Source organism: Lemur catta, chromosome 10 (genome assembly GCF_020740605.2).
Source record: "Lemur catta isolate mLemCat1 chromosome 10, mLemCat1.pri, whole genome shotgun sequence".
NCBI lineage: Eukaryota > Metazoa > Chordata > Mammalia > Primates > Lemuridae > Lemur > Lemur catta.
In genome coordinates this window covers 11,991,721-12,016,404 of record NC_059137.1, presented here as the reverse complement: position 1 = coordinate 12,016,404, position 24,684 = coordinate 11,991,721, and the positions used below count along the sequence as shown (strand labels likewise).

At 53.5% G+C, this 24,684-nt stretch overlaps 1 protein-coding gene across 1 annotated transcript; it reads left to right on the top strand.

Annotated features, from left to right (window-relative positions):
- The first annotated feature begins 2,810 nt into the window (after positions 1-2,810).
- Positions 2,811-23,639, top strand: PTGS1 (prostaglandin-endoperoxide synthase 1). The gene is made up of 11 exons (XM_045562763.1): positions 2,811-2,883; positions 2,984-3,073; positions 10,498-10,614; positions 11,008-11,148; positions 11,349-11,492; positions 13,473-13,654; positions 13,765-13,848; positions 15,581-15,827; positions 17,880-18,166; positions 21,069-21,216; positions 22,549-23,639. Exons 1-11 carry the CDS (start codon positions 2,877-2,879, stop codon positions 22,902-22,904), a joined length of 1,803 nt encoding a protein of 600 aa, XP_045418719.1. The 5' UTR covers positions 2,811-2,876; the 3' UTR covers positions 22,905-23,639.
- The last annotated feature ends 1,045 nt before the right edge of the window (positions 23,640-24,684 follow it).

The following is a 24,684-nucleotide window of genomic DNA, read 5'->3' as shown; positions in this document are numbered from 1 at the left end:
CTGCAGAGGTGGGGCTGGGTGGGGCTGTGTCCATGAGTGATTCAGGTGAGAGTCAGCTCCGGTTTTCCAAACAGTGGGTGTGGCCCGACAGGGGTGAGTCCTCTCCAGGGGCATTAAAATCCAGGCTCTAGCTAGGGTGAGCAGGGGCGGGGGTATGCAGAGAGAGGAACCCCACCCCTTATCACCAGTGGGGTGTAGGGCAGGGGGTCCTTGCTGCCTCAGCTGGGAGGGGCTCAGGGACTGAGGTGGAGCTGGACCTGTGGGGCTGTTGAGGGTGATTGCCCATGGGCCCAGCTGGGAAGGCAGGGAAACTGAGGCAGGCACTGACACTTTTGGTGGTTGTCATAGCCGATGGGTGGGTTGGCAGTCACCTTGATGAAGCTGGCCCTGAACCCTCACTCCCTCATAGAAGGTCTATACTTTTTCATGTATTTGCTACTCATACTTATGCATTTCTTTATGTAAGCAGCCAGCATTCCTGGGATGCCTTCTATCTGCCAGATCCTGTGCTTGGCCTTGGGGAGACAAGATGTTCACAGCCCAATAAGGTGAGCGAGAGACAACACAATCCAGTGTGGCACTGCTGTGGCCAGGGAAGGCACAGGAGCTTCCCAGAGGAAAGAGGAGGAGGGAGGCAGGTCAGAGGAGGCTTCCCAGGGGACGCTGGAGCTGGCCTTGTCCAGTGAGTGGAAGCTCACCATCCTGAGGATTAGCAAATTGCCCTAGACATTTAGGCCATAGGTTTTGCAGTGGAGGGACAGGAAAAGGTGGCCCAGTGCTGTGGACCCTTCTCCAGGGCTGGGAAAAGGGCTAGGCCAGACCTCCCCCACTGTGTACACAGTTGCATGCTGGACCCCTCCCCTGAGGTGGGTCCAACACAAGAAGTCCAAGTCTGAACTCCACTACCCCAGCCAGCCCCGCAGCAGCAAGCCAGAAACCTGGGAGTCCTCTACACTGTCTTCCCCCCAGCTCCAGTGCTAATCGGTCACCAAACTTTGGCACTTCTGCCACCATTTCTCTCATCTACCTTCCCCTCCGCTCCCCCTTCAGTCTGGCCCCTTCCCTGGAGGGCTGTGCCAGGCCCTGCCTGCTGTCTCAGCCTCCGTCCTCTCCTTCCTTGTGCTGGTCACGGAGCCTGGCCACGGTGAGGGCCCGTCACTCTATGCTGGAATTGGACCGTCTTCAGGGGCCACCTGATCTGCTCATTCTATTGTTCAAATGGGGAAACAGATGCCCAGAGAGGCCCAGAAACTTGTTTAAGGTCACACCGTGGAAGATGTGAGACCTGAACTCAGTTCTCCTGATTCCCAGGTGAAGGCTCTTCCTGGCCGGAGCCAGGGCCACACAAGTGCTTGCTGTTTTGAGTGCGGGTGGGTGGCTGGGGACTGAGGAGGCAGCAGAAGGTGCAAGTGTGATAACTTGCTGGGCCCAGGGCCCAAAAGGAGGGAGGGCCTGGGAGTGGATGATGGAACCTCATCCAAGCCCTTGTCTCCTTTCTTAATAACTAGAAAAGTCCCCTTTTCTTTGGGCTCCTGGATCCCTAAATCTCCACCCTGACCCCATCCCTTTTGCTGTGATCCCATCTCCTTGCCCTGGCTGGGTGGGTATCAGAAGGCCCTGGTCTGGGGAGGTGTGGAAGGCTGAAGCCTGTCCTAGCCCCCCCAGGGCCCCAGGCCCTCAACCTGTCCCATCCCTCCCCAGGTCTGCTCTAGCTTGCTCTATCTCCCTAGGGCAGCTGGCTTTTGTCCCAGTGGATCATGGGAACAGCCTGGGTGGGGCAGAGGAGGGGCTCCCCAGCAGGTCTCACCTCTGCCACCTGGCATGGTTCCTACCCTGCACCCAGGCTGCTTGGGAACTGGCACAAGAACCTCTGTGGGGCCCATAGGATGGCTGGGTGTGCTGGGAAAACTGAGGGAGAGAACCTGTGGGTGTGGGGACCAGGAGACTCTGTGTAACCTTGGGCCTGAACCCTCCCCCTTCTAGGCTCGGTTTCCCCAGCCATGAAAAAGGGGAGCTGACACCGGGACTCTGTAAAGTCAGAGGTGGCTGTGAGTCCAGCTAGAGCACCAACGTGGGCCAGCCCTGGGATCTGAGTTCGGAGAGCTTTGGAAAAATTGTTTCCTGATCACTGAGCACCTACTGCATGCCAGGTGCTGCGCCAGATCTGTGTGCATTACCTCATCGAATCTTACAAGCACCCTCTGGAATGGCTTTTGTTTATGCCCATTTTATAGATGAGAATACCTTGTCCAACGTGTCACAGCTGTAAGCTGTGGAGTCTGGATTTGAACTCAAGGCTCCTGGACTTAGAGCTTGTGCTCTTCGTTTCAGGCAGAGACTGTGGCCTCAGAGGACAGAGTCCAGCCCCAGGGGAGAATTAAGTCCTTCTGGTTGGATCTGCATGAGGGGCAGCGAGTTTCCCGTTCAGGAAACCATGTGCAGGCCGGGCTGGACCGCTGGGCTTCCAGCCGTCTCTCCTTTCTGCAGGGCAGGGTGTGTGGTTCAGACTAGCCGCTTCCATTCTCGGTTCTGTCCCCAGGCCGGGGGTGACCTCAGTGTTGCACATGGTCTCTGAGCCTCAGTTTCTTATCTACCAAATGGACGCATTTCTGGTGCCACAGGGCTGTAGAAGCCCAAGCGCTTCAAGGATCTCGGGTGAAAAGCCGCCTTAGTGGTGATCATGCAACAATTAATAAAGGGTCTGGGCTGGGCGGGAGCAGAGGAAGTGAGCGGCGGCGGCCGAGGTGACAGCTGGAGGGAGGGGCGGGGGTGGAGCCCGGCATGGGTGGGAGGGGGCGGGCCGGAGCTCGGGGCAGTGTTAGAGACGCACCCAAGGAGCCGGCAGTCTGTGTCCCGCACCCATCACTGCCCGCGCCATGAGCCGTGAGTCCGACCCTGGTGCCCCCGCGCGCCCAGGAATCCTCTTGTCCTCCTGGAGGAGCCTTGAATGCCAGGCTCAGCCCCGCGTCTCTCTCCTCTGCAGGGAGGAGTCTCTCGCTCCGCTTCTCGCTGCTCCTGCTCCTGCTGCCGCCGTCCCCGGTCCTGCTCGCGGACCCCGGGGCGCCCACGCCGGGTAGGTGACCCCCTCCCTGCCCACGGGCAGCCCCCTTCCCTCCGCGCGTCTTCCCTCCAGCGGGCCCGGCTTCCCCCTTCTGCTCGCGGTGCCTGGGACAACGGAGGGGGCCTGAGTCTGCCGGTGGGATGGGGGCTCTCTGAAGACCCCGGGGGGTGTGGCCTTGGCTAACGGGCTACCGGGGTCCTTTTTGGGAAGACGGCAGACTGGGATCGCGTGCTAGCGCGAGGAGAAGGGACAGCCCCCTTACATCCCCCTCACCCCCTCACCTGTTCTGGGCCCCCAACGGTCCAAGCAGCCTCCGCCCCCAACAGGCCCGCTGTTTCCTGTGGGGCCCTCTTTCAGAGGAAGCGCGGGGCGCCCAGGGCAAAGCGGGCTGGCGAACGAGTTCCTTTTCTCCAGCCTCTAACCGTCTGGGAACCCATCCTGACCCCCAGCCCCGGGGGAGAAGGTCTCCCCTGGTGAAGGCCCCGGGTGCACCAGCCATTGGGGAAGACGGGAGGTGGAAGTACATTTACAGAGCCCAGCTGCTTCCTCTGGGGTCTAGTCCTCACCTGTGACGTCCCCACTGAGCAGATGAGGAAACTGAGGCTCAGTAGGTGTGACGACCCCTCACCCCCAGGCTCACACAGTACATGGTGGGCTCAGGATTTGAACTCAGGTATCTGACTCCAGACAATTCCGCAAATTCTTTACAGAAAAGCTTACCCTCTCCCTCCCCACAATGGACTCTGGGCCCCTTTTTGTTTCATCTCCCAGAGTTTGATGCAGAAATTCCATCCCTCTCTCCTCCGTGCATGTACCAGGTGAAGGAATTCAGCAACTCTCTTAGCCAACCTTCCTCCCCCAGCTCACTGCTTGTGTGTGTGTGTGTGTGTGTGTGTGTGTGTGTGTGTGTGTGTGTGTTCGTGCATGCCCAGCCTGGACATAGCTTCCTCCAGCACCTGGCTGTGTGACCCACCCCTCTCTGGGTCCCCATAGCTTCCTCCAGCACCTGGCTGTGTGACCCACCCCTCTCTGGGTCCCCATAGCTTCCTCCAGCACCTGGCTGTGTGATCCATTTCTCTCTGGGTCCCTATTTCCCATCTAAAAAGAGGCCGAGAGAGAGTGGGAGGGGGCAGAGGGAGTCTGAGCTTTGTGCTCCGGCTCTAGGGATGCTCCAGGGATTTGGTGCTCAGAGGAGACAGGAAAGATACCTACGTGCACCTCAGATCAGACCAAGTTTCCTGGAGGAGAAGATTTGAGTGGGTGGCATTTGGGGAAGTCATGGAGAGGTTGGAGGGTGCTCTAGGAAAGGGTTTGGGTTGGGAAAAGCCTGGTTTGTGGAAAGAGAAGGAAGATGCATGTGCCCACTACTTTACAGTTTACAAAGGCTGGCTGTCAGCATCCACTTCTTTGGCCCTGCCAGGGAGATGTGTTAGACCGATTCTACAGAAGGGGACTCTGAGGCCCAGCAGGAGAGAACCCACTTTTCTGGGGCCCCGCAGTGAGCAGTGGCTGAGCTAGGGCTGATCAGGCTGCCTCAATCTGGGGACTTGTCAGTCCCCAGTCAGCCCAGCACTTCCTCTGAGGCCCTATCCGGCTCCCCCCCAGACCCCCCTTTCTTCAGGGTACGCAGGGCCCTGCCCCACCTTGATTTATTTTTCATCTACTCACTAATGCATAATAAGCCATGGTCGTGCCATTTTGGTTTTTGCCTTTTCTTTTTTTTCCCCCTTTATTTTTTATTTGTATATATTCTTGGGGCACAAGTGCAATTTTGCTGCATTGATATTAACATATTGCTGGTTTTTGCCTTTTCTACTTACTTTTATATAATTAGTGTTTAAACGGAATTGTTTTTTTCATTCCTGAGGGCTTGCTTTATGCCAGTCTTGGGCTGGGGCCTGGAGACACAGAGCTGGGAGGAGCTTACAGGCCGATGGTGGAGACAGAAATGTCAACAGACTGTCATCCGAGGGGGTCAGGGCAGTGGCTGAGGGTGTGCAGGGCTCAGGGAAGGAGCAGCTGCCTCTCAGTGCGAGGAATTGAGGGGGGCTTCTTGGAGGGGGTGACTGGAAATGGACTTTGAAAGGGCTGGCAGATGGGGGAGACTTGACTGAAACACCATACGTGGTAGTTGGGAGCGGGAGGATGAGGATGGACAGATGACTTCGGGGTGAGTCTGGAGGCCAGGAGTGCAGTATGAAGGCTCCTGCAAAGATCCAGGGAAGAATGGGTGACAAGAAGGGAACAGGGGCAGGAGGTCAGGGCTGCCTTGGCACCCCAAGGCTGTGAGTACACTGAGGAGATGATAGGGGGGCTGCAGACTCACCTTAGAGGGCAGGTGGAGGTGAGCTTGCTGTTTCTGCCTCTTTGGGGGCAGGATATGGAGTTAGCTGGGAGGCAAGGCTGTGCCGGCGGATCCTTGATGCTCAAGTTCTTCCCCTCCTCCCCCTGGACTTGGCTTAGGGCTGGCTCCTTGGGTAGGGATAGGGCACGACCCGATGACCAGAGCTGCCTGCAAGGCAGAGGAGTGGGAGGCCAGCTGACGCTGGCACATGGGCTGGGAACTCAGCAGTGCCAAAGCCTCCCTGCCGCCTGCTGTCTCCTATCTCCAGTGCCAGCTGGGTCTGCGGGCCAGGCGGGGCTTCCTCCCCACCTAGGCTCTTCCAGCTGCTGGGTCCAGCTGTCTGGGCCTGGTGCACTGGTGCTAGGTGTAGGGACTGGGGCCTGGGCCTGGCTAGTCAGGGCTCCTTTTTTCTCTTTTGCTGCCAGGCCCCTGGAGCTTCTCTAAATATTATTCTTAAGGGATTTGGGGCCAGCTTCCTCACTGGGCCCTCTTGCAGGCTGCTGCCTCCGCATCCTGGAATACTTGGTGTTCTGTGGCTGTGCCTGTCCCTTAGTCACGCTCAGCCCTGGGCCTGCAGCCCTGGTTCTCGGGCTGGGGGATGTTTCCTTGCCCGAGTCATTGGAAAGGGTCTGGAGCCAGGCCGTCCTGGATGGCCCTCATCTGGGAATGTGGACTGACTGCTTGGCCTTGGGGTCCCGTGTGTCTCGTGTGCAGTGTGGGTGTGCTGGTCACCCCCACCTCCAGGTGTCTTGAGGACTCAGTGACAACAGGTTGTAAAGCTCTCTGCTGACGGGGCAGGGCAAACGTATTGGTGCAAATAACGGAGAGATTTAGACCGGCTCCACCTAGGGTAGAGAAGGGGACAGGGTGGCAGAATGGAAGGCCTCCTTTGAGCCCGCCTGCTTCAGCCCTTTCGTGGGATTTACCGGAAAATGAGACCCCGAGGGTGGAAGGGATTTGCCCAAGGACACACAGCCAATAAGAGCAGCCACTCTCTAGTACCTATTTCTGGAGCACCTGCTCGGTGTCTGGCCCTGTGCTGTCTGGGGGGGACTTAATATGAATTAGACTTGGTGCCTGCATCCCCCCGGTTCTCTTTCTTGACGAGCCAGGGGTGTCCTGCCCTGAGCACCGAACTGGGTGGGCATGAAAGCATGTAGGATTGGAGTTAGAATGCAGGAAGGCCTTCCTGTATGAGTAGTTCCCAGAGGTCTACTGGTCGAGGCAGGACCTCTGGGGTCCTCGTTTCATTTGTTCAGGATTTTCAAGGTTCACCTTGAAAGAACAGTAACAAACCTACCTGGGGGTCATTCCCAGCCTGTCGCTCAAGGTGACTGTCCCTTCCCATCTCTTCCCCAAATCTAGGCCTGGGCTCCTCCAGGAGGAGGAAGGTAAGGGAGGAGAAGCGGGTTTAAGTCTCGGCTCTGCAACTTCAAAGCCATGGGGTCTGAGCAAGTCTGCTGCCTTCTCTGTGCTTGGCATTCCTCACTGTGCAATGGGGAGTCTCGCCCGCCCCTCCCTGGGGCGTGCAGGGCAGACGGATGAGGGGCAGGTGTGTGAGGTCTTGGGCTTGGTAGGCTAGAGCCCCGGCTTCCCCGGCCTGACAGTGGCAGGACGTCCGGCTGGCGTCAGGCAGCACCCAGTCTCCTCTCGGCCTACCCTGCCACCCTGGGGCCCCAGTGGCCGCTGCTGTCCTTGCTGGGAGAACTTTCTCTCCCTGGGGCAGCTGGTGTTTATGGAAAGATCGTGGGGGAGGAGGGGGGGAGAGCTGGCCAGCTGGTCTGGGAGGGAGGAGCCGCCACTGAGTACAGCCTCTCTTGGCAGGAGAGGGATGTGGGCAGCCACTGGGTCTGCAGCCTGCCTGCCGGGCAGCGCCCTGGGGCTGTGCACAGCAGGAGGCCTCCAGCGGGACCTCAGAGAGGGCTGAGGGCTGGGAGGATGAGGGACTCTTTGGCCAAGCTGGGGGTAGCCAGTCTCCTCACTTCGTTTTATTTATTCCACAAACATCTGTTAAGCTCTGGCCACCACATCTGGACCTGGGACCTGGGTTGAGCCCCAGCTGTGTGCACGGCCTGTGACAGGGCAAGGCGGGGCCTCTTCTCTGGGAAGCCTGTGGTGGACAGCAGGTCACATTGGAACCCGGAGCCAGACGGGGACAGTGGGAGGAGTCAGTGTGGACATGCAGGGGAAGCTTTCTGGGGGAGGCAAGGCGTGCTCTCAGTCGAGAGGGCCAGGTGCATTTGGAGGCAAAGACACCTGTACCCGAATGTTTATAGCAGCACAATTCACAATCGCAAAGATGTGGAAACAACCCAAGTGCCCATCAATCCACGAATGGATTAGTAAACTGTGGTATATGTATACCATGGAGTACTACTCAGCTATAAGAAATAACGATGATACGACATCTCTTTGGTTCTCCTGGAGAGAGCTGGAACCCATTATACTAAGTGAAGTATCCAAAGAATGGAAAAACAAGCATCACATGTACTCACCAGAAAACTGGTTTCCCTGATCATCACCTAAATGTACATCAGGGAAGGATACCAATTGGATATCAGACTGGGATGGGGGGGTGGGGGGAGGGGATGGGTGTATGCCTACATGACGAGTGCATTGCGCACCCTCTGGGGAATGGTCATGCTTGAGGGTGCAGACCCGGGGAGGTGGGGGGGGAGGGGATCGAGGTATGAATACATGGCGAGTGCCAGGCGCACTGTCTGGAGAGTGGGAGCGGACGCGCTTGGGACTCTGACTCGGGGGGATGGGCGGGACAGGGACAATGTATATGACCTGAACTTATGTACCCCCATGATGAGCTGAAATAAAAAAAAAAAAAAAAAGGAGGAGCTACATTCTGCATAAACGATGGATGAGCCCATCAGGCTTGGGTTTGAGGGAGGGGCTGCCAGGGCGTGCTTGGGCTGGAGGTACTGCAGATCCGCATTGCAGTGGGGATGGGGGAGTTGAGCCCCACGGGGGCCTGTGCCTTTAGCAGCCCCAGTGCCCTCTGAGGGGTAGGACTGGGGCTTGTGAGCCAGAGCGGGGAGCGGGGAGTGGGGCGCAGGGGCTGCTGTGCAGACGAGTTAGCAAGTTAGCGTGAGCAGAGTGTCTTGAGCAAGGAGGAAGGCGCAAGGAGGAACGTCCCCGCGGGGGCGAGGAGTCCTTCCTTGGAGGCATCAGATCCCTGAGGCAGCTGGGGGGTCATCTGAGGCTCCTTGGCCTTTCTGGGCCTGTGGTCCTGCCTGCCAGGTCCGTCTGGGGCAGCCTGATAAGACCTCTTTGTCCTGCCCTCTTCCCATCTGCCCCTCCCTCACAGCCCTGCGGGGGCCACACACATGCCATTGTGGGGCTGTAGGGTGGCGCCAGGGCTTAAGCAAAACTATTTGCATGATTCCTGTGACTCTTGCTTGTTTGTGTATGTGGGGGGGGGCGGTGAGGGGAGGCGCTGGGGGCCCAGGGGGACCCTGCCCAGGCCAAGCCCTATGCTGCGAAGTGAGGGACTGCGATGGGGGTGGGTGGGCGCAGGCCTTGCCCAGGGCCCTGTCCTCTGATCCCAGCGCCTGGGATGACTGCCGATGTCATCCTGGGTTGTTCTGCTTTTTGCTACCTCTTGACCCCCAATAATCAGTGGCACAAGTTCCCTGGGACGTTGCCCCTGAGCCCAGATAAGGAAATGTGTTCGTAGCAGGGAGCCTGGCATTTTCTGTGTCACCCAGGAAGGAGCCTCCTGCTGGAGCCAGGAGTCCTGGGGCTGCCCGGCTCTGTGCTGTTCCCTTGGCCAAGCCGCCACCTCTCCCTGCCGCTCGGTCCCCAGGTCCCCACGCTGAGCAGTGAGGGGTCTGTGCGTGGGGTGGGGGGTGCATCTGAATGAGCGTGAGGAGTCTCTGACTTTGCCGCTGAAGAATCACTGAGGCAGCGCAGATTTGGGTGAGGGGCCGGTGGTCAGATGCAGGGAGGGACTTCCTTGTGGGGTTTCTCCAGGGGGCAGGAGGGTGATGCCAGGGCTCCACTCTCCCTTCAGGAGATTCTTCATGTCTCTCTGTTCCCTTGGTCCGTGGCCCTCCTCAGGGTCCTAGAGCCTGGACCCAACTGGACTTGCTCTGGGCCTGTGGGGCATGGGGCCCGGGCAGCTGGGACTCTGGACTCCCGGCCTCCCCCATTCCCCACCCGGTCCCCAGAGCTCTGGAAAACTTCTTTCTTTGGACTTGATTCAGTGGTCCCCAACTTTTTTGACACCAGAGACCGGTTTCATGGAAGACAATTTTTCCACAGACGAGAGTTGGGGGAATGGGGGGTGGCAGGGCCGGGGAGGGGTTAGTGACGTGGGAGGAGAGGCAGAGCTCAGGGGCTGATGCGCCGCCCTGTTTTCCTACCAGGCCGAGGGCCCCGGGGTTTGGCGACCTCAGACTTGATTGCCGAGTCTGTGGGGCTGGAGTGGAAGTAAGGGGATGGGCATTTGGCCTGGTGTGACTTGCTGGGTGACCTGTTTGGCTGTCACTTTTTCTGGCCTCAGCTCCTGCATCTGCAAAGTGGGTATTATGATATCTGCTCCTCCCTCCCTTCTGCAGAAATGGAGGGATGGTGGGGGGCTCTCGTTTTCCCAGTGCCCAGGTGCTCAGAGCTTGGGGACTGGTCTGGGATGACCCCCCTCCCAGTCCTTGTCCCTTTCTGACCCCCACCAGCCCTGCCCTTGCTGCTGGGCTCTGACGAGGCAGGAAGTGAATGCTCTAGAAGCCTGTGGCTGCAGTGTCTTATCACTGTTTCCTAACCTTCCATGCCATAGCCTGGGGGCTGGACTCTTCCCCTGTCCCCCTTTGGTGGCACTAGGGAGGGAGGGGATTTCCCGTGGGGGCCCGGATGTGGCCTGGGCTGGAGAGCCAGAGTGGGTCCTGGGGGGGTTATGTTCATGGCTATGGGAACAGGGAGGGCTGTTAGGGGAACTCTGAAGTTCAGAGAAGGATTGCTCAGAGCTTTAGGACAGACCTGCGACTTGAGTGCATGCCTCTGGCCCCTCGTTTGCCCATCCAGGGCCGAGTGGGGTTAGGAGGCCACCCTCGAGTGGTCTCTGATCCCTGTTTCTCACCCACAGTGGACCCCTGTTGTTACTATCCATGCCAGCACCAGGGCGTCTGTGTGCGCTTCGGCCTTGACAGCTACCAGTGTGACTGCACCCGCACGGGCTATTCCGGCCCCAACTGCACCGTCCGTGAGCCGGGCCTCCAGCCCCCTCTCCTCTCCTGGGCCTCCTGCTCCCCTGGGCTCCTCCTCCCAGACCCCCGTGTCTTGCCCTTGTCTCTGGCCATGGCCCCATCCTCCTTCCTTTCTTGGTTTTGCCCCTCTTCCTGACCTGGCTCCGGCATGGGCCCTTGCTCCTGGTCCACCCTCACTCCCTGATTCTGGGCTGTCTGGTGTCTTCCCACCTGCCCTGGGCCCTGTCCTCATGCCTGGTTCTGGCTCTGTTGTGTTCCATCAGTACCCCCTGCCCCATGGGTGCCACCCTGTTCCATCCTGGCCCTGGTCCTCAGTCCCCGTCTTCCACCCTGGCTGCTTCTGGTCCTGCCAGGAGGCCCCAACTGAGTGGCTCCCAATGCCCCTGCAGCTGAGCTGTGGACCTGGCTCCGGAATTCTCTGAGGCCCAGCCCCTCTTTCTTCCACTTCATCCTCACTCACGGGCGCTTGTTCTGGGAGTTTGTCAATGCCACCTTCATCCGAGACCTGCTCATGCGTCTGGTACTCACAGGTGGGTGTGGGGCAGGGGCCCCTCAATCTAGGGGAGCAAGAAATCCTGCCAGTTCTTGGGATTCTTGGTATTTGATAATGTCAGTGGGTGGGGAGGGTCTATGATGCCAGATAAAACAAGCCCCAACCCAAGAGGAGGCGGGTAAGGGGAGTGGAACTGGGGTGGGAACACCCTGTCACCGTTATTTTTGTTCTCTACAGTGCGTTCCAAACTTATCCCCAGCCCCCCCACCTACAACGTAGCACATGACTACATCAGCTGGGAATCCTTCTCCAACGTGAGCTATTATACCCGCATTCTGCCTTCTGTGCCTGAAGGCTGCCCCACACCCATGGGGACCAAAGGTAATGGGACTGGGGTGAGAGGCTGGGCCTTGGGGTCATAGGAGGTGCTCAGTTCTCCTCTTTGGGAAAAGCAGGTAGAAGAGCGATTGTTGACCCATTCCACAGATGGATGGACCGAGGCAAGACATATGGCATGTTCAGAACCAGGGCTGAGGACAGGCAAGGGCAGAAGAGGGTCTTGCCTGAGGTCACCTAGGAAGTCAGTGGCAGAGTCAGACTAATGTCTGCATAGTTCCAGGGTGCCTCTTTGCTTGAACCTTGTCCTGCTGGGGTGGGAGTGACTTAACAGTTGAAATGTAGGAAGGAATGAATAGTGTGCTATTTATTGGGTACTAATTCTGTTTGGTCCTTTCCTAATGTAAATAGTTTTACATGTTTTACCAGTGTAGGGTACAAATAAAGTCACATTTTTTTCTCTCATTGCCCAAGACTCCACTTGGCTTCATTGGCAGGGGTCTTCCTCCTAAGGCCTTCTTCTCATTCCACCCCTAATTGTCCAAAAACCCAGGGGTTACTCAGTTCAGACCCATCTGTTCAGCTTCAAGTACAGAGAGGACAAGTCTCCACCTCTGCTGTACTTCGCTTTCTGCCACATGGTGTCGCTGTTGCACACTGGTCCTGTGCAGTCCTGTGTTTGTGTGCTTTTTGTGGGTTCAGAACCTTGCACATGTATTAATGCCCCTACTTGGGTCTTGAGGGCACTACTCTGATGGTTGTCACTCACAGGTTAGCTGCTATTCCCAAAGCATGACCATTCCACCAGGATACCTGGATCTTGCCAACATTTTGTTGGAATCAATCCTTGTCAATCCAATGTCAATGAGTGATGGTTCCAAATTATGGCGTACAAATCATTCCCTCTAACTTCTCTTTTAGTGGGTTCCCTTTGGGGGGATATCTTTTCCTTCCGAGGAACCCAGTTGTCCATCTCAATCCAAAGAATTTCTGTTGATCTTGAACCTTCAACATTGGGCCTCACCTGAGGTATTGTGAAGGGATGCCTTCACCAGAACTCAAAACATTCTACTGTTCCTTTCTGTGAGGGCTTTGGATGCCAACTCATCTGACTTTGACATAATTAAGGAATACTTATAATGACAGACACCTGCTTCAAGATGACTTGTCTTTATCCCAGACATAGAAAGACTGGAATCATTTAAAATACATTGGCAAACTATGGCCTGCAGACCAAATCCAGCCCATCCCCTGTTTTTATCAATTAAGTTTTATAGGAACACAGTCACACTCATTAGTATATGTATTGTCTATGGCTGCTTTCCTGCTATAACAGCAAAACTGAATAGATGTGACAGAGACCATATAGTCTGCAAAGCCTAAAATATTTTCTGTCTTTTCACAAAAAAGGTTTGCTAACCCCTGATTTAAAAGATTCTACCCCCTGCTTCTCTGTCATGCTTACATTATCTGTTGCAACCCTCAAATCCACTGTGACAAATGAATATCATTTGCCTGGATTTAAAGATGAAGAAAGTGAGGCTCTGAGAGATGAGATAACTTATCTATGTTCACACAGATAGCAAATGGTGTAGTCAGTTGCAAACACAGGGCTAGGGAGCCCATGTTCTTTTTTTTTCTTTTTCTTTTTATTTTTCTTTTTGGTTAACTTTTTCATTGTGGAGAGATTGCACATACACACAAAAGTTGAGAGAAAAGTGTAATGAACCAGGTACCCATCTCCCAGTTTCAACCCTTACCCACAATTTGCCAATCTTACTTCATCTAGCCCCACTCATATTTTTACAAAGTATTTTAAAGCAAATTTCAAATATCATGCCACATAAACACTTCTAGGATCTAAGGTCTTTGGTAGGGAGGGGGCTACCCAGTGGTGGTGGGAGATGGTCTCGAGGAGGCCACTCTGGGCTTCCTGCCTGGGCCAGTTTGCTGGGTGAGCCCAGAAGGTCAGGGCAGGAAGATCCAGGCAGTAGCAGCTACTGCTCTTTCCTACCCCTCAACCAGGGAAGAAGCAGTTGCCAGATGCCCAGCTGCTGGGCCGTCGCTTCCTGCTCAGGAGGAAGTTCATACCTGACCCCCAAGGCACGAACCTCATGTTTGCCTTCTTTGCACAACACTTCACCCACCAGTTCTTCAAAACGTCTGGCAAGATGGGTCCTGGCTTCACCAAGGCCTTGGGCCATGGGGTGAGTACCCAGGAGGGACTCAGGACTGCTCTGGACCTAACTTAGCACATGCATGTCATTGCTAGTGGGCCGGGAACTAGTGAGCTGAGTGGCCCCCTCTCTGCCCTCAGGTAGACCTTGGCCACATATATGGAGACAATCTGGAGCGTCAGTATCAGCTGCGGCTCTTTAAAGACGGGAAACTCAAGTACCAGGTAGTGCTGGGCCTGGGGGTGGTGCAGTGGGAAGGGTCTCCCATGGTCTCCCCTGGCAAAGGCTGCTGGGGGGCCCAGATCATGCCTGAGAGGGCCAGTCACAGGAGCGGGAGGTGTGTGCCAGGAGGGGAGACAGTGAAACTCTGGGAGAAGGTTCCAGGCAGGAGAAACAAACAAGGAGCAGAGCTGGCCTCCCATGTCCTCTTGGGAGGTGGATTTTGGAGCTCAATAGGAGATGGACATTTGCAGTCTGAATTTACTCATTTAATTATTCCACAGCATTAATTGGGCATTATAATATGCGTGGCACAGGGGATTGAGCAGTGACCATTATAGTTATGGGCCCTGCCCTCGAGGAAGCACAGGGATAAACTCTAGGATGCTAGTTCTATGAGCACATCTTGTCTAAACTGCCAATGTCCAACAGAAATGTCATGTGACCCACAGACATAATTAAAAATTTTCTAGTGGCCACATTAAAGAAGGTAAAAAGAAATAGATGAAATGTATTTTAATAATATATTTTACTTGATGCAATATGTCCAGAATATTATCATTTTAACAGGCAATCAATAAGAAGCTATTAACAAAATATCTCACATTCTTTTTTCCATGCTATATCTTTGAAATCTGGTGCATATTTTACACTTATAGAACATCTCCATTTGGATGATAAATTTTCATTGGAGATATTTAATGTGTATTTAGATTTCATAAAACTTGAATAACTAGATTCACATGCCCAAGTTGTTCCAAGCGTACTTAAAGGTTTTACAATAGCTGAAGTATCAATTTTAAAATTTATTTTATGTAGGATTTACCTAATTTAGATTTAAATAAAATTAAATAAAATTCAGTTCTTCATTCACACTAGCCAAATTTCTAGTGCTCAATAGTCACACATAGCTAGTGGCTACTAGAGTGGATTGTACAAATCTAAACAAAACAAAACAAAACAAAGTTTATTGCTGAATCTTTAGGGCTAAGAACAGTACTTGGCATATGGTAGTCCCTTGGTGCAATTTACTGAATGAATGAAGAACCTGCCATGTAATTAGTTACACTTGTGGTAACTGCCACCAAGGAGAAGCTGCGGGTACCACTGGAATGTTTGTAGGATGGGGAAGCCTTCCCTGGGAAATTTTGAATAAGTTGAGAGTTGCATGAAGGATAAGGAGCAGTTAGGGAGACCGAGAACGGGAAAAGGGTTTGCAGGCAGAAGGTTTAGCAAGTGCAAAGGCTCAGAGGTGGGAGGCAGCTTGGAGGGTAAGAAAGGGAGTATTGGCTGAACCTGGTGATCGAGGGTAAGAAAGATTCCAGGTGAAGGCAGAGACGTCTGCAGCGACCGTGTTAAGGATTTCTGATTTCTGCCAAGAGCAGAGAGAGGACTTGGAAGGGTTTTAAGCCAGCATGTGATGCAAGACTTGGGTTTTTTTTTTTTTTTTTTTTAAGGATTGCCCTGGCTGCAGTGTAGAGACTGAACTGTCTGGGGGCAGGAGTGGATGCAGAGAGCCCACTTAGGGAGAGGAGTCAGGGTGGAAGATGAGGGTGGGTTGCCCAAGGGTGGTGGTAGAAGAGATGGAGAGGGGATGATTTTAGGGAAGGATTAGGAGGTGGAATCCACAGCTGTGGTTGAGGAGGACTGGCAGCTGGCAGTAGGGGTGGGAGGGAGTTGGCTGTGGGCAGCTGCCGTGCCCCCCACCCCAGGTTGCCGGGTGGCCCCATCCCGCAGGTGCTGGACGGAGAGGTGTACCCGCCCTCGGTAGAAGAGGCGAATGTGTTGATGCGTTACCCTCGGGGCGTCCCGCCCCAGAGCCAGATGGCCGTGGGCCAGGAGGTGTTTGGGCTGCTTCCCGGGCTCATGCTCTATGCCACGCTCTGGCTGCGCGAGCACAATCGTGTGTGTGACCTGCTGAAGGCTGAGCACCCCACGTGGGGCGATGAGCAGCTCTTCCAGACGACCCGCCTCATCCTCATAGGTGAGGACCCCAAACCTGCCCTGCCCTGGGAGGTCACGCCCTCCATCCTGAGAAATGGGGTGGGGAGCTTGGGACCCTCGCTCTTCTGCTCACTGACTATGAGACCTTGAGCAGGTCTCTCCACCTCTGCGAGCCCCCGTCTCCAAATCTGTACACTGGGGCAAGTGATGGTGGTAAGGATTTGTCGAGATGATGAATGGGAAGGCTCCCAGCACATGGTAGGCCTTCAGAAAATGGATGACTGTGAGGGTTGATTATTAGCTGGGTGACTCATAGCACACTTGACAGCCAGCCCAAATCTCAGTTTCCCTGTAGTACTGAACCCAGATGCACACTTGATGTCCCCAGCATGCACAGGGTCAGACCCCAGCTTGCCCAGCCTTCAGGAATCTTCGTGTTTCCTGCCTTGCTTGTATCTACCTTCCTGGAGTTTGGTAGCTTTTAGGTGACTCAGGGACAGGATATTTTTGTGTCCCCTACGGGGGCGAGTCTGCAACCTAAAATGTCAGATGATTTCCTGCCTGGGAGCTTGGCTCCTGACATCCCTGTCCAGACCTTGTTCACTCTGAGTCACCAGCAACCCCCTTCCCCCACCTCTGGGCACCACTGGGCATGGCTGGTCCCAATTATAGTGCCTGATTCACTGGAGCCTGAAAGAGCCGGGCATCAGGGATAGGAACAGTTTGAGGGTGGGGGAGCTGGTTCTGAAGTCCCAGAATTGTAAAACCTCGACCATAGAGGGCAAGTCTTTGGCCAGAGGCTGCCCAGCACTCTGGCTGGTGATGAAGCTGTGACCAAAGGCAGGACTCCTAGGGCACTGCAATTCCAGTGTTCATTTAACTCCCCAGCAACCTTATGAACCAGATATTACCCTGGCGAACAGTAAGATTCAGAGAGGTTAAGTGAATTCCCCCAGGCCACTCAGCAGAGGGAGACTTGAGCTCTGGCTGCCACCAAAATTCATGCTACTTCCACTCCATCTCAAGGGAGCTCTTCCTGAGTGGGGAGGGGTTGCAAGCCTCAGTCTGGTCTTTCGTGACATGCGAGTAGGGGGAGGGGATTCTCTCCTCACGCCCACACTTAGAACTTCTACTTTCGCCCACATGTGTGGACATCCCCTTTATGTCAGGCCCTGTGCCGGCAGTGTAGATGTGCTCATTGTCTATTTCTCACAACAACCCCATGAGTATTATTACACTGATATTATTAATATAATACACATTTTACAGATAAGGGAGGTGGAGTTCAGAGAGATTAATTTGGCCTAAGCTCAGGTAACTAGAAATGTGAAGCCAAGATTTGGATCCAGGCCTGCAGATTTGAAATTCTGTGGCTCCCGGTCAATTTGCTAAAAGCCAATTTGTATAGTGGCTAATTGATGAAAATATTAGTTTCTTTCAATATCTAGTTGGCCAGTTTTCATTTTGTTATGGAATGTTCAACTTGCTTCTTCTCTTGCTTTGTAGCTGGGTACTGAGGGGGCAGAGGAAAATCTATTTATAAGAATTCTGATATGTAAGAAAAGTATTTTTTGAAACATATTTAGGACCAGGCTCACCTTCCGTCCTCACTGTTCTTTTTTTTTGCCGCTGGGGCAGCTCTGAGTGATCTCCTGGAGGCCCCTGTCACTCACGGGGCAGTGTTAGCATAATGACAGCCCCAAGGGAATCCTCCACTTTCCCATCTTTGTGGTCTCTCCAACCTCTTTCAAGAATGGGTTGTGGGAGGGAGGTCACCCAAGGGTCACAAAAGCACTGCTTGGACACCTCGTTTGCATGTTGTCCCGCTCAGCTGGGCCTAGACCCTCCCTCTGGAATGTGGGAGCAGCTGGCACTCTTGTCTTGGGACCTCCGTCAAACCTGAGATGGAAAGTTCTATTTCACACCCCAACCCAAAGAGACAAAGTGGCAGTAGCCAAATACAATTAAACACCACCACCCCCAACAATGAAGAGACAAAAAGCAAGCACTTCTCATGAACTGGCCCGCCTTCCGAGCCAGTGCCCACGTCGCCGTGCTTGGCTGACCCTGCACCCAATCCTGCCCTGCCCAGGGGAGACCATCAAGATCGTGATCGAGGAGTACGTGCAGCAGTTGAGTGGCTACTTACTGCAGCTGAAGTTTGACCCCGAGATGCTGTTCAACGTCCAGTTTCAGTACCGCAACCGCATTGCCCTGGAGTTCAACCAGCTCTACCACTGGCATCCGCTCATGCCCGACTCCTTCAAGGTGGGCTCCCGAGAGTACAGCTACGAGCAGTTCTTGTTCAACACTTCCATGCTGCTGGACTACGGGGTCGAGGCCCTGGTGGACGCCTTCTCTCGCCAGAGCGCTGGCCGGGTAAGCTCCAGGGGCGCATTGGCGAGGGCACGTGGGCTGAGGGGTCCAACAGACCTGGGTCCAAATCCCAGCTTCCTCTTCTGTAACATGGGGAGAGTGTCACTTCTACAGGGCAGTTGCAAGCGTTCCTGCGTGAGTTCTCTTGTTCACCGTTTGTTCATTCAGCGACACCAGCCAGGCATTACTCCGGGTGCCGGGGATGTAGTGGGGAATAGACCCATGTGGTCTTGGCTCCTACCTTTTGGCACTTACCCCCTAGAAAGGGATGACAGTCATAGGACAGCTCACACCATTTGAGCACTTGCTGTGTGTTAGGCACAGTGCTAAGTGCTTCTCTGTTGTTATGAGAATTGTGAGAGCATGTTAAGAACCACAATACAGAAGCCCACCGTGCTCTGGTTACTCAGGGAGGGGCTTCTGGCCAAGGAAGTGATGTCTGCACAGAAATCCGAAGGATGGATCTGGATTTCCCAGGAAAAGGGGTGACGTTAGTGGCAGGGGATGATTGTGTTCCAGACAGAGAGGACAGCATGGGCAAAGGCTGGAGGACACAGGGCATGACAGTTTGTGGAACAGGACATTCAGGCCATGGCAATATAGGTGAAAGTGCCTGCGTATACTGTTTATTAAAATCATAAGCCTCTGTTATGAGCTGAATCGTGTTCTTCCAAAATCAGATGTTGAAATCCTAACCTCAAATACCTTAGAATGTGACTGCATTTGGAGATAAGGTCTTTAAAGAGGCAATGAAGTTTAAATGAGGTTAGTAGGGTGGGCCCTTGTCCAATATGACTGGTGTCCTTATAAGAAGAAGAGATTAGGATGCAGACGTACGCAGAGGGAAGACCATGTGAGGACACAGGGAGAGGCCTGTGAGAAGCCACAGGGGAGAGGCCTCGGGAGAAACCAACCCTGCCTACACCTTGATCTTGAACTTCCAGGCTCCAAACAGAGGAAATAAATTTCTGTTGTTCGAGCCACTCATTCTGTGATGTTGTCCCAGCAGCCCTAGCAAACCAGTGTGTGCTCTTTCCCTGGAATTCCTAACCAGCTCCCTCTTAAGCCTCTCCTCCTCCAGGGGTGGAAGCTCCTGCCTGCTTTATCCCGGCCTGCGGATCCCCTAGTTGCCACCCTCAATCCACCCTCCGCTTCCCACTTCTCTCTAATCCTTGTCCCTAAGCCCTGTTGTGAACTTGTGGCACCACATGGGTTTCAGTTTCCTTCTGGTAATTTGACTGAAATTAGCATGCGCTGTACCAGTGGGCAGCCACTGGCTGGTTTATGGCCTCTGTTCTCCGCGGGGACACAGACAGCCTTTGTGTGGGGCTGGATGGTTTTCAAAGCATTTTCAAGGAATGACCGTGACCGTACCTGGCCCAAGGCAGAAGGGGACAGAGTGTGTTGACTCTCAGGATATTAAGAAGAATGGGAGTTGTGATAAGACAGGGCTTGCCCTGATAACCGCAGCACATGGCTACTGCCTTGCATACTTCATATCATTTATTTTGCAACAGCCCTATCAGGTAGATGCTCTTACCTTCCCCATTTTACATATGAGGAAACTCAAATTTAGTTTGAGTAACACTCAGGGGCCCTATATTAGTTTGCTGAGGCTGCCGTGACAAAGTACCACAAACTGGGTGGCTTAAAGCAGCAGACGGAGGCTGGAAGTCCAAAATCAAGTTGGCAATAGGGTCGTGCTCTCTCTTTTCTTTCTTTTTATTTCATTTCAGGATATTATGGGGGTACAAACATTTTGGTTACATGTTATGACTTTGCCACACTCAAACCATGATTTGAGGTGTGTCCTTCCCCCCTTCAATGCTCACCATGTCCATTAGTTGTGAGTTTACCCACCCCCAACCCCCCAATCCCCAAAGAATATTACTACGGTGTGAGCACCTTATTGTTGATCAGTTAGTGCCAATTTGATGGCGAGTACATATGGAGCCTATTCTTCCATTCTTGTGATACCTCACTTCGGAGGATGGGCTCAAGCTCTATCCAGGAAAATATAAAAGTTGCTGGATCTCTTAAGGTTCTAGGGGAGAGTCTGTTCCAAGACTTTCTCTCAGCTTCTGGTGGTTGCTGCTTGTAGATGCATCGTTCCTTGGCTTGTAGCTGCATCGTTCCCATCTCTGCCTCCATCGTCACGTGGTGTTCTCCTTGCGTCCTTCTCTTCTCATCTTATAAGGACACCAGTTACTGGATTAGGGCCCACCCTGATCAGCATGACCTCATCTTAACTTAATTACATCTGCAAAGACTGTTTCCACATAAGGTCACGTTCACAGGTGCTGGGGTGAGGACTGCATCATCATATCTTTTTGGGGGGACACAGTTCAACCCACAACAGCCCCAAGCTGGGGTTGGCGCTGGTCTCTGCTTCCTTTGCTCCAAGGTGTGTGATTTCATCCAACTCTACTTTTCTTCTTTCCTGCCCAATTATAATTGGTCTACTGAGACAGAGCTCTCTCTAAAGCATTATCATTTCATCCTGAGCAATAGAGCTTTCTTTAGACCAATGCTTCTTAACTGTTATGAATCAGAATCTTTTTTCCAGAGCCTTCTTTATCTCACCAGGTTACCTGGGTTCGAACCCTAATTCTCCTCCCTTTACGGGGGATTACATCATCTGTTGGTATAATTCAAAGGACTGGGGAACAGTGTGAGCTGGTGAGCCACTAGAGAGGTCCTCCTGGTCCACACCACACTTCAGAGACAGAAACCGAGACTCAGAGGGGCTCCCTGAGAAAGCACAGCAGCCGCGGACCTGGGGCTGTCCCCTCCTCTCCCTCCTAGCTCAGAAAGACGCATGGCTTGGAGCTCTTCTCCTAGGACCTTACACAGGCTCCGGACACTGGCCTGGCTCTCAGACACTGCTGTGCTTATCTCCTGGCAGATTGGCGGGGGCAGGAACATGGACCACCACGTCCTGCACGTGGCCGTGGATGTCATCAAGGAATCGCGGGAAATGCGGCTGCAGCCTTTCAATGAGTACCGCAAGCGGTTTGGCATGAAGCCCTATGCCTCTTTCCAGGAGCTCACAGGTGAGCAGCTGTTTCCTGGACACAGTCCCTGCCCTCGAGCAACTCGCAGTAAAGCGAGGGAGACATCAAGGAGACAGAATGGGACAATGCATGGGGCCAGCCCTGGGACTGTGGGAGTTACGAGGAGCATGGAGGTACAGAGCTGGGGCTGTGAGGGGTGGCAGATAAGCCCGCTTGGGGAGAGAAGGTGACTTCTCAGCTGGGTTTGAAGGACAAACAGGAATTTCCTCGCAGGAGAATAGAGAGGGGAACATTTTAAGGAGAGCAACAGAAAGTACGAAGGCGCAGAGGTCGGACAGCGTGTGCCTATGGGGGAACAGGCGTAGGTGTGGCTGGAGCCGGGGCTTGTGTTGGGGGTGGTTACGATGGAGGTTGGGGCCAAACTGTGTAGAATCTTGGTTTCCTTGCTAAATATTTTGGTTTCTAAATACCCATTTATAGACCAGCTGCATAAGAATCACTTAGAAAGCCAATTAAAATACCAAATCTCAGATGCCTCCCCCAGAGATTCTGATTCAGGGGGCCTGGATGGTACCCAAGAATCTGTGTATACAAATGTGTGTGTATATATTTTTCCCCCGAAGATCCCCAGATGTTGGGCAGCCAAATTGGGAACCACTGTCACAGATAGGAGGGAACCCCCGAAGCAGGGTGTGACATCATGTATGGTGCCCTAGGGAGGATGGATTTGAGGAAATGGGTAGGGAAACTTCATGTCTGTCTCCTCTTGATCACCATCTGTGAACACGTGGGTCTTGCAGAGTAGAGCAGATCCTGGGATCAGTGGATGTGTTCCCTGTTCTCCTGGAACAGCAATCTTTGTCACTCTTTAATCTCCCATGACAAATGGTCCCATCCAAATTGTCACTGGATTTCTGTGTGAGCTTGGACATGTTACATTACATCTTTGAGCTCTAATAGAATAAAGGGGCTTGGGCTGCGATAAGGCCTTGAAACCTGCCTGTGAAGGAAGCAAGGTGGGGAGAGTCTCCCTGCTGTAATGATCAGATAATTAGGGCTCAGAGAGGTAGGATGAGTTGCTGAAGGACGCATGCTGTTTGGTGGCAGATCTAGGTTCTTGACTCCTTCTTAGCAAGAGAAGGAAAGTAGCACTTCCTTGGACCCAGTCCAGGAAGAAGGTCAATGTGTGCTTTCCTTCCTGATCCTTTTCCCCAGTGGCAACGAGGCCAAATTTTAGGGTACATGCTCAATCGCTCAAATTGTTCTCCTGGAGTCCCTATTACCCTTGGAAAAAGGCGGGTCTGCAAGGGTCCCTCCCCATATTGACCTTAATGGCACCATGGCTCTGACTCTAGTTTCTTCCCCTTGCAGGAGAGAAGGAGATGGCAGCAGAGTTGGAGGAGCTGTACGGAGACATCGATGCCTTGGAGTTCTACCCAGGGCTGCTTCTTGAAAAGTGCCTACCGAACTCCATCTTTGGGGAGAGTATGATAGAGATTGGGGCTCCCTTTTCCCTCAAAGGTCTCCTAGGGAATCCCATCTGTTCCCCAGAGTACTGGAAGCCGAGCACATTTGGCGGTGAGACGGGCTTTAACATCGTCAAGACGGCCACGCTGAAGAAGCTGGTCTGCCTCAACACAAAGACCTGCCCCTACGTTTCCTTCCGCGTGCCCGACTCCAGTGGGGACAATGAACCTGTTGTGGAGCGACCATCCACGGAGCTCTGAGGGGGCAGGGAAGCAGCATTCTGGAGGCGAGAGCCTTGTGCTTGTCATTCCAGAATGCTGAGGCCAGCACTGACGGTATTAAATGTTGATTTTCTGGTTTAGCATGGTGAGCGTGGGGGTTGACTTTGGGTTTCACCCATTGCCTGGAATATTGTGATTTTTGTCATTCTGAAATGCTGAATTCCTTGTTAACCCCACAGAATGTAAGGAGTGGTTCTCATTTGGCCTGCCAGAACACTGAGTTCCTAGTTGACAACCCAGAATGTCAGGTTTCTGGTTGATTTGGGATAGAGGCATTCTAGAATATGGAGCTCCTGATGAAATCTACGGGGTTCTTACTTTGCATTTCAGAATCTTGACTTTCTGACTGGGGATTCAGAGTGTTGTGTTCCCGGTTGAGGATCCAGAACAGTGGCTGGTATGCCAGATCAGGCTTGATCCGAATGTCTAGAATGTTGATTTGATTCATTTTCCTGTTCAGTGAGATATCATAGAGCAGGAGAGCCTAACGTCCAACAAGAATGCGTCACCTGAATCTGTGCGTGCACTGAGGGGCCAGAAGGTGGAGTGTTGTTCTTGGGACCCCCACTCAGACCCTGGTCCAAGGATGTAGAGAGAACAGGTGGGCTTTTTTCATGCCATTGGTGAGAAGCCACCAGAGCCCCGTCACTATCCAGGTCTTGACTCGTGGCAGCTGTTTCTCATGAAGCTAATAAAATTTTCTTTCCAAAGTTGCCTGCTGTGTTATGTCTTTTGGTCTCATCCCCAAAGCAGAGGCAACACCGAAGTGTGGCTGGCCTTTCCCCTAGCCACAGCCGGGTGTGCTAGAGGCTGCAGCTCGAGCCCTTACGGGATCCCCGGGGCCTGTCACTGTGTAGACGCCATGCCGCTGGTGTTTTCTTTCTCCCTGTGGGCCGGGTAGTGCATGTTTCAGGATGCTCTCCTAACATGCTCAAACTCCAGCCCCAGGAGATGCAGCTTTCAGTCCCCACCATTGGATTAAGACAACCTCCTCCCTTACAGAGTGTACACAGGTGAGAGCACTGCTTGTTTACCAACTTTACACATTTAATTCTCCTCTGTTCTCACAACTATGTGAAGTGGGTGGTATAATTCCCATTTCAAAACCCAGGAAACTGAGCCTCAAAGTGGTCAAGTGACAGACGTGCCCCACAGGTGCCAGAGCCAGGCTTGGACCCCAGCTCTGGCTGAGTCTAGAACTTGTGCTCCTCTCGATTCCTGGTTTGACTCGGTGCCAGGCCTGGTTTTACTGTCCGGCTCAGGTTCAAAGGCAGAAGGATGAGGTGTAGCCTCCATCTTACATGCAGGCTACTCAGTCTCAAATATTTATCTTCCTAAGTGCCTCTTACTGTTAACAGGTTTGGGGACACAGCAGTGAGTGATCAATACAGAGAAGGCTTCTGCTCTTATGGAGCTCATGTTTCAATGTGGGTAGAACAGACAATAAATAAGAAAACAATGAAATAAGTGCAAGGTGGGCGTGACTTCCCATTTGCCCCACCCTGCTCTGTCCTCCCCTCCTTCACTCCCAAGATCGGAGGTGGAGCAGTGGTGACTGAGGGTGGACAGCCCCATTTCCCTCTACTCTGGCCCCAAGACCCTTTCCCAGCTTAAGGACCCTCGTAGCCATCAAAGAGAGAGGAGAGGATGGGAGGGTAAGGTTGGGAAAAGGACCTTGCTGCTTCACGTGTTGGGCTTAGCATGCCTCAGGAAAAGCTGTGGCCCAGAAACAACAGGGGAAATTGGGGTTCAGGGTGAC

Coding starts and splice junctions, on each gene's coding strand:
- PTGS1 (XM_045562763.1), top strand. Junction 3,074..10,497: donor CCCCGGGGCGCCCACGCCGG/GTAGGTGACCCC, acceptor TCTCACCCACAG/TGGACCCCTGTTGTTACTAT. Junction 15,828..17,879: donor GACCCGCCTCATCCTCATAG/GTGAGGACCCCA, acceptor TGCCCTGCCCAG/GGGAGACCATCAAGATCGTG.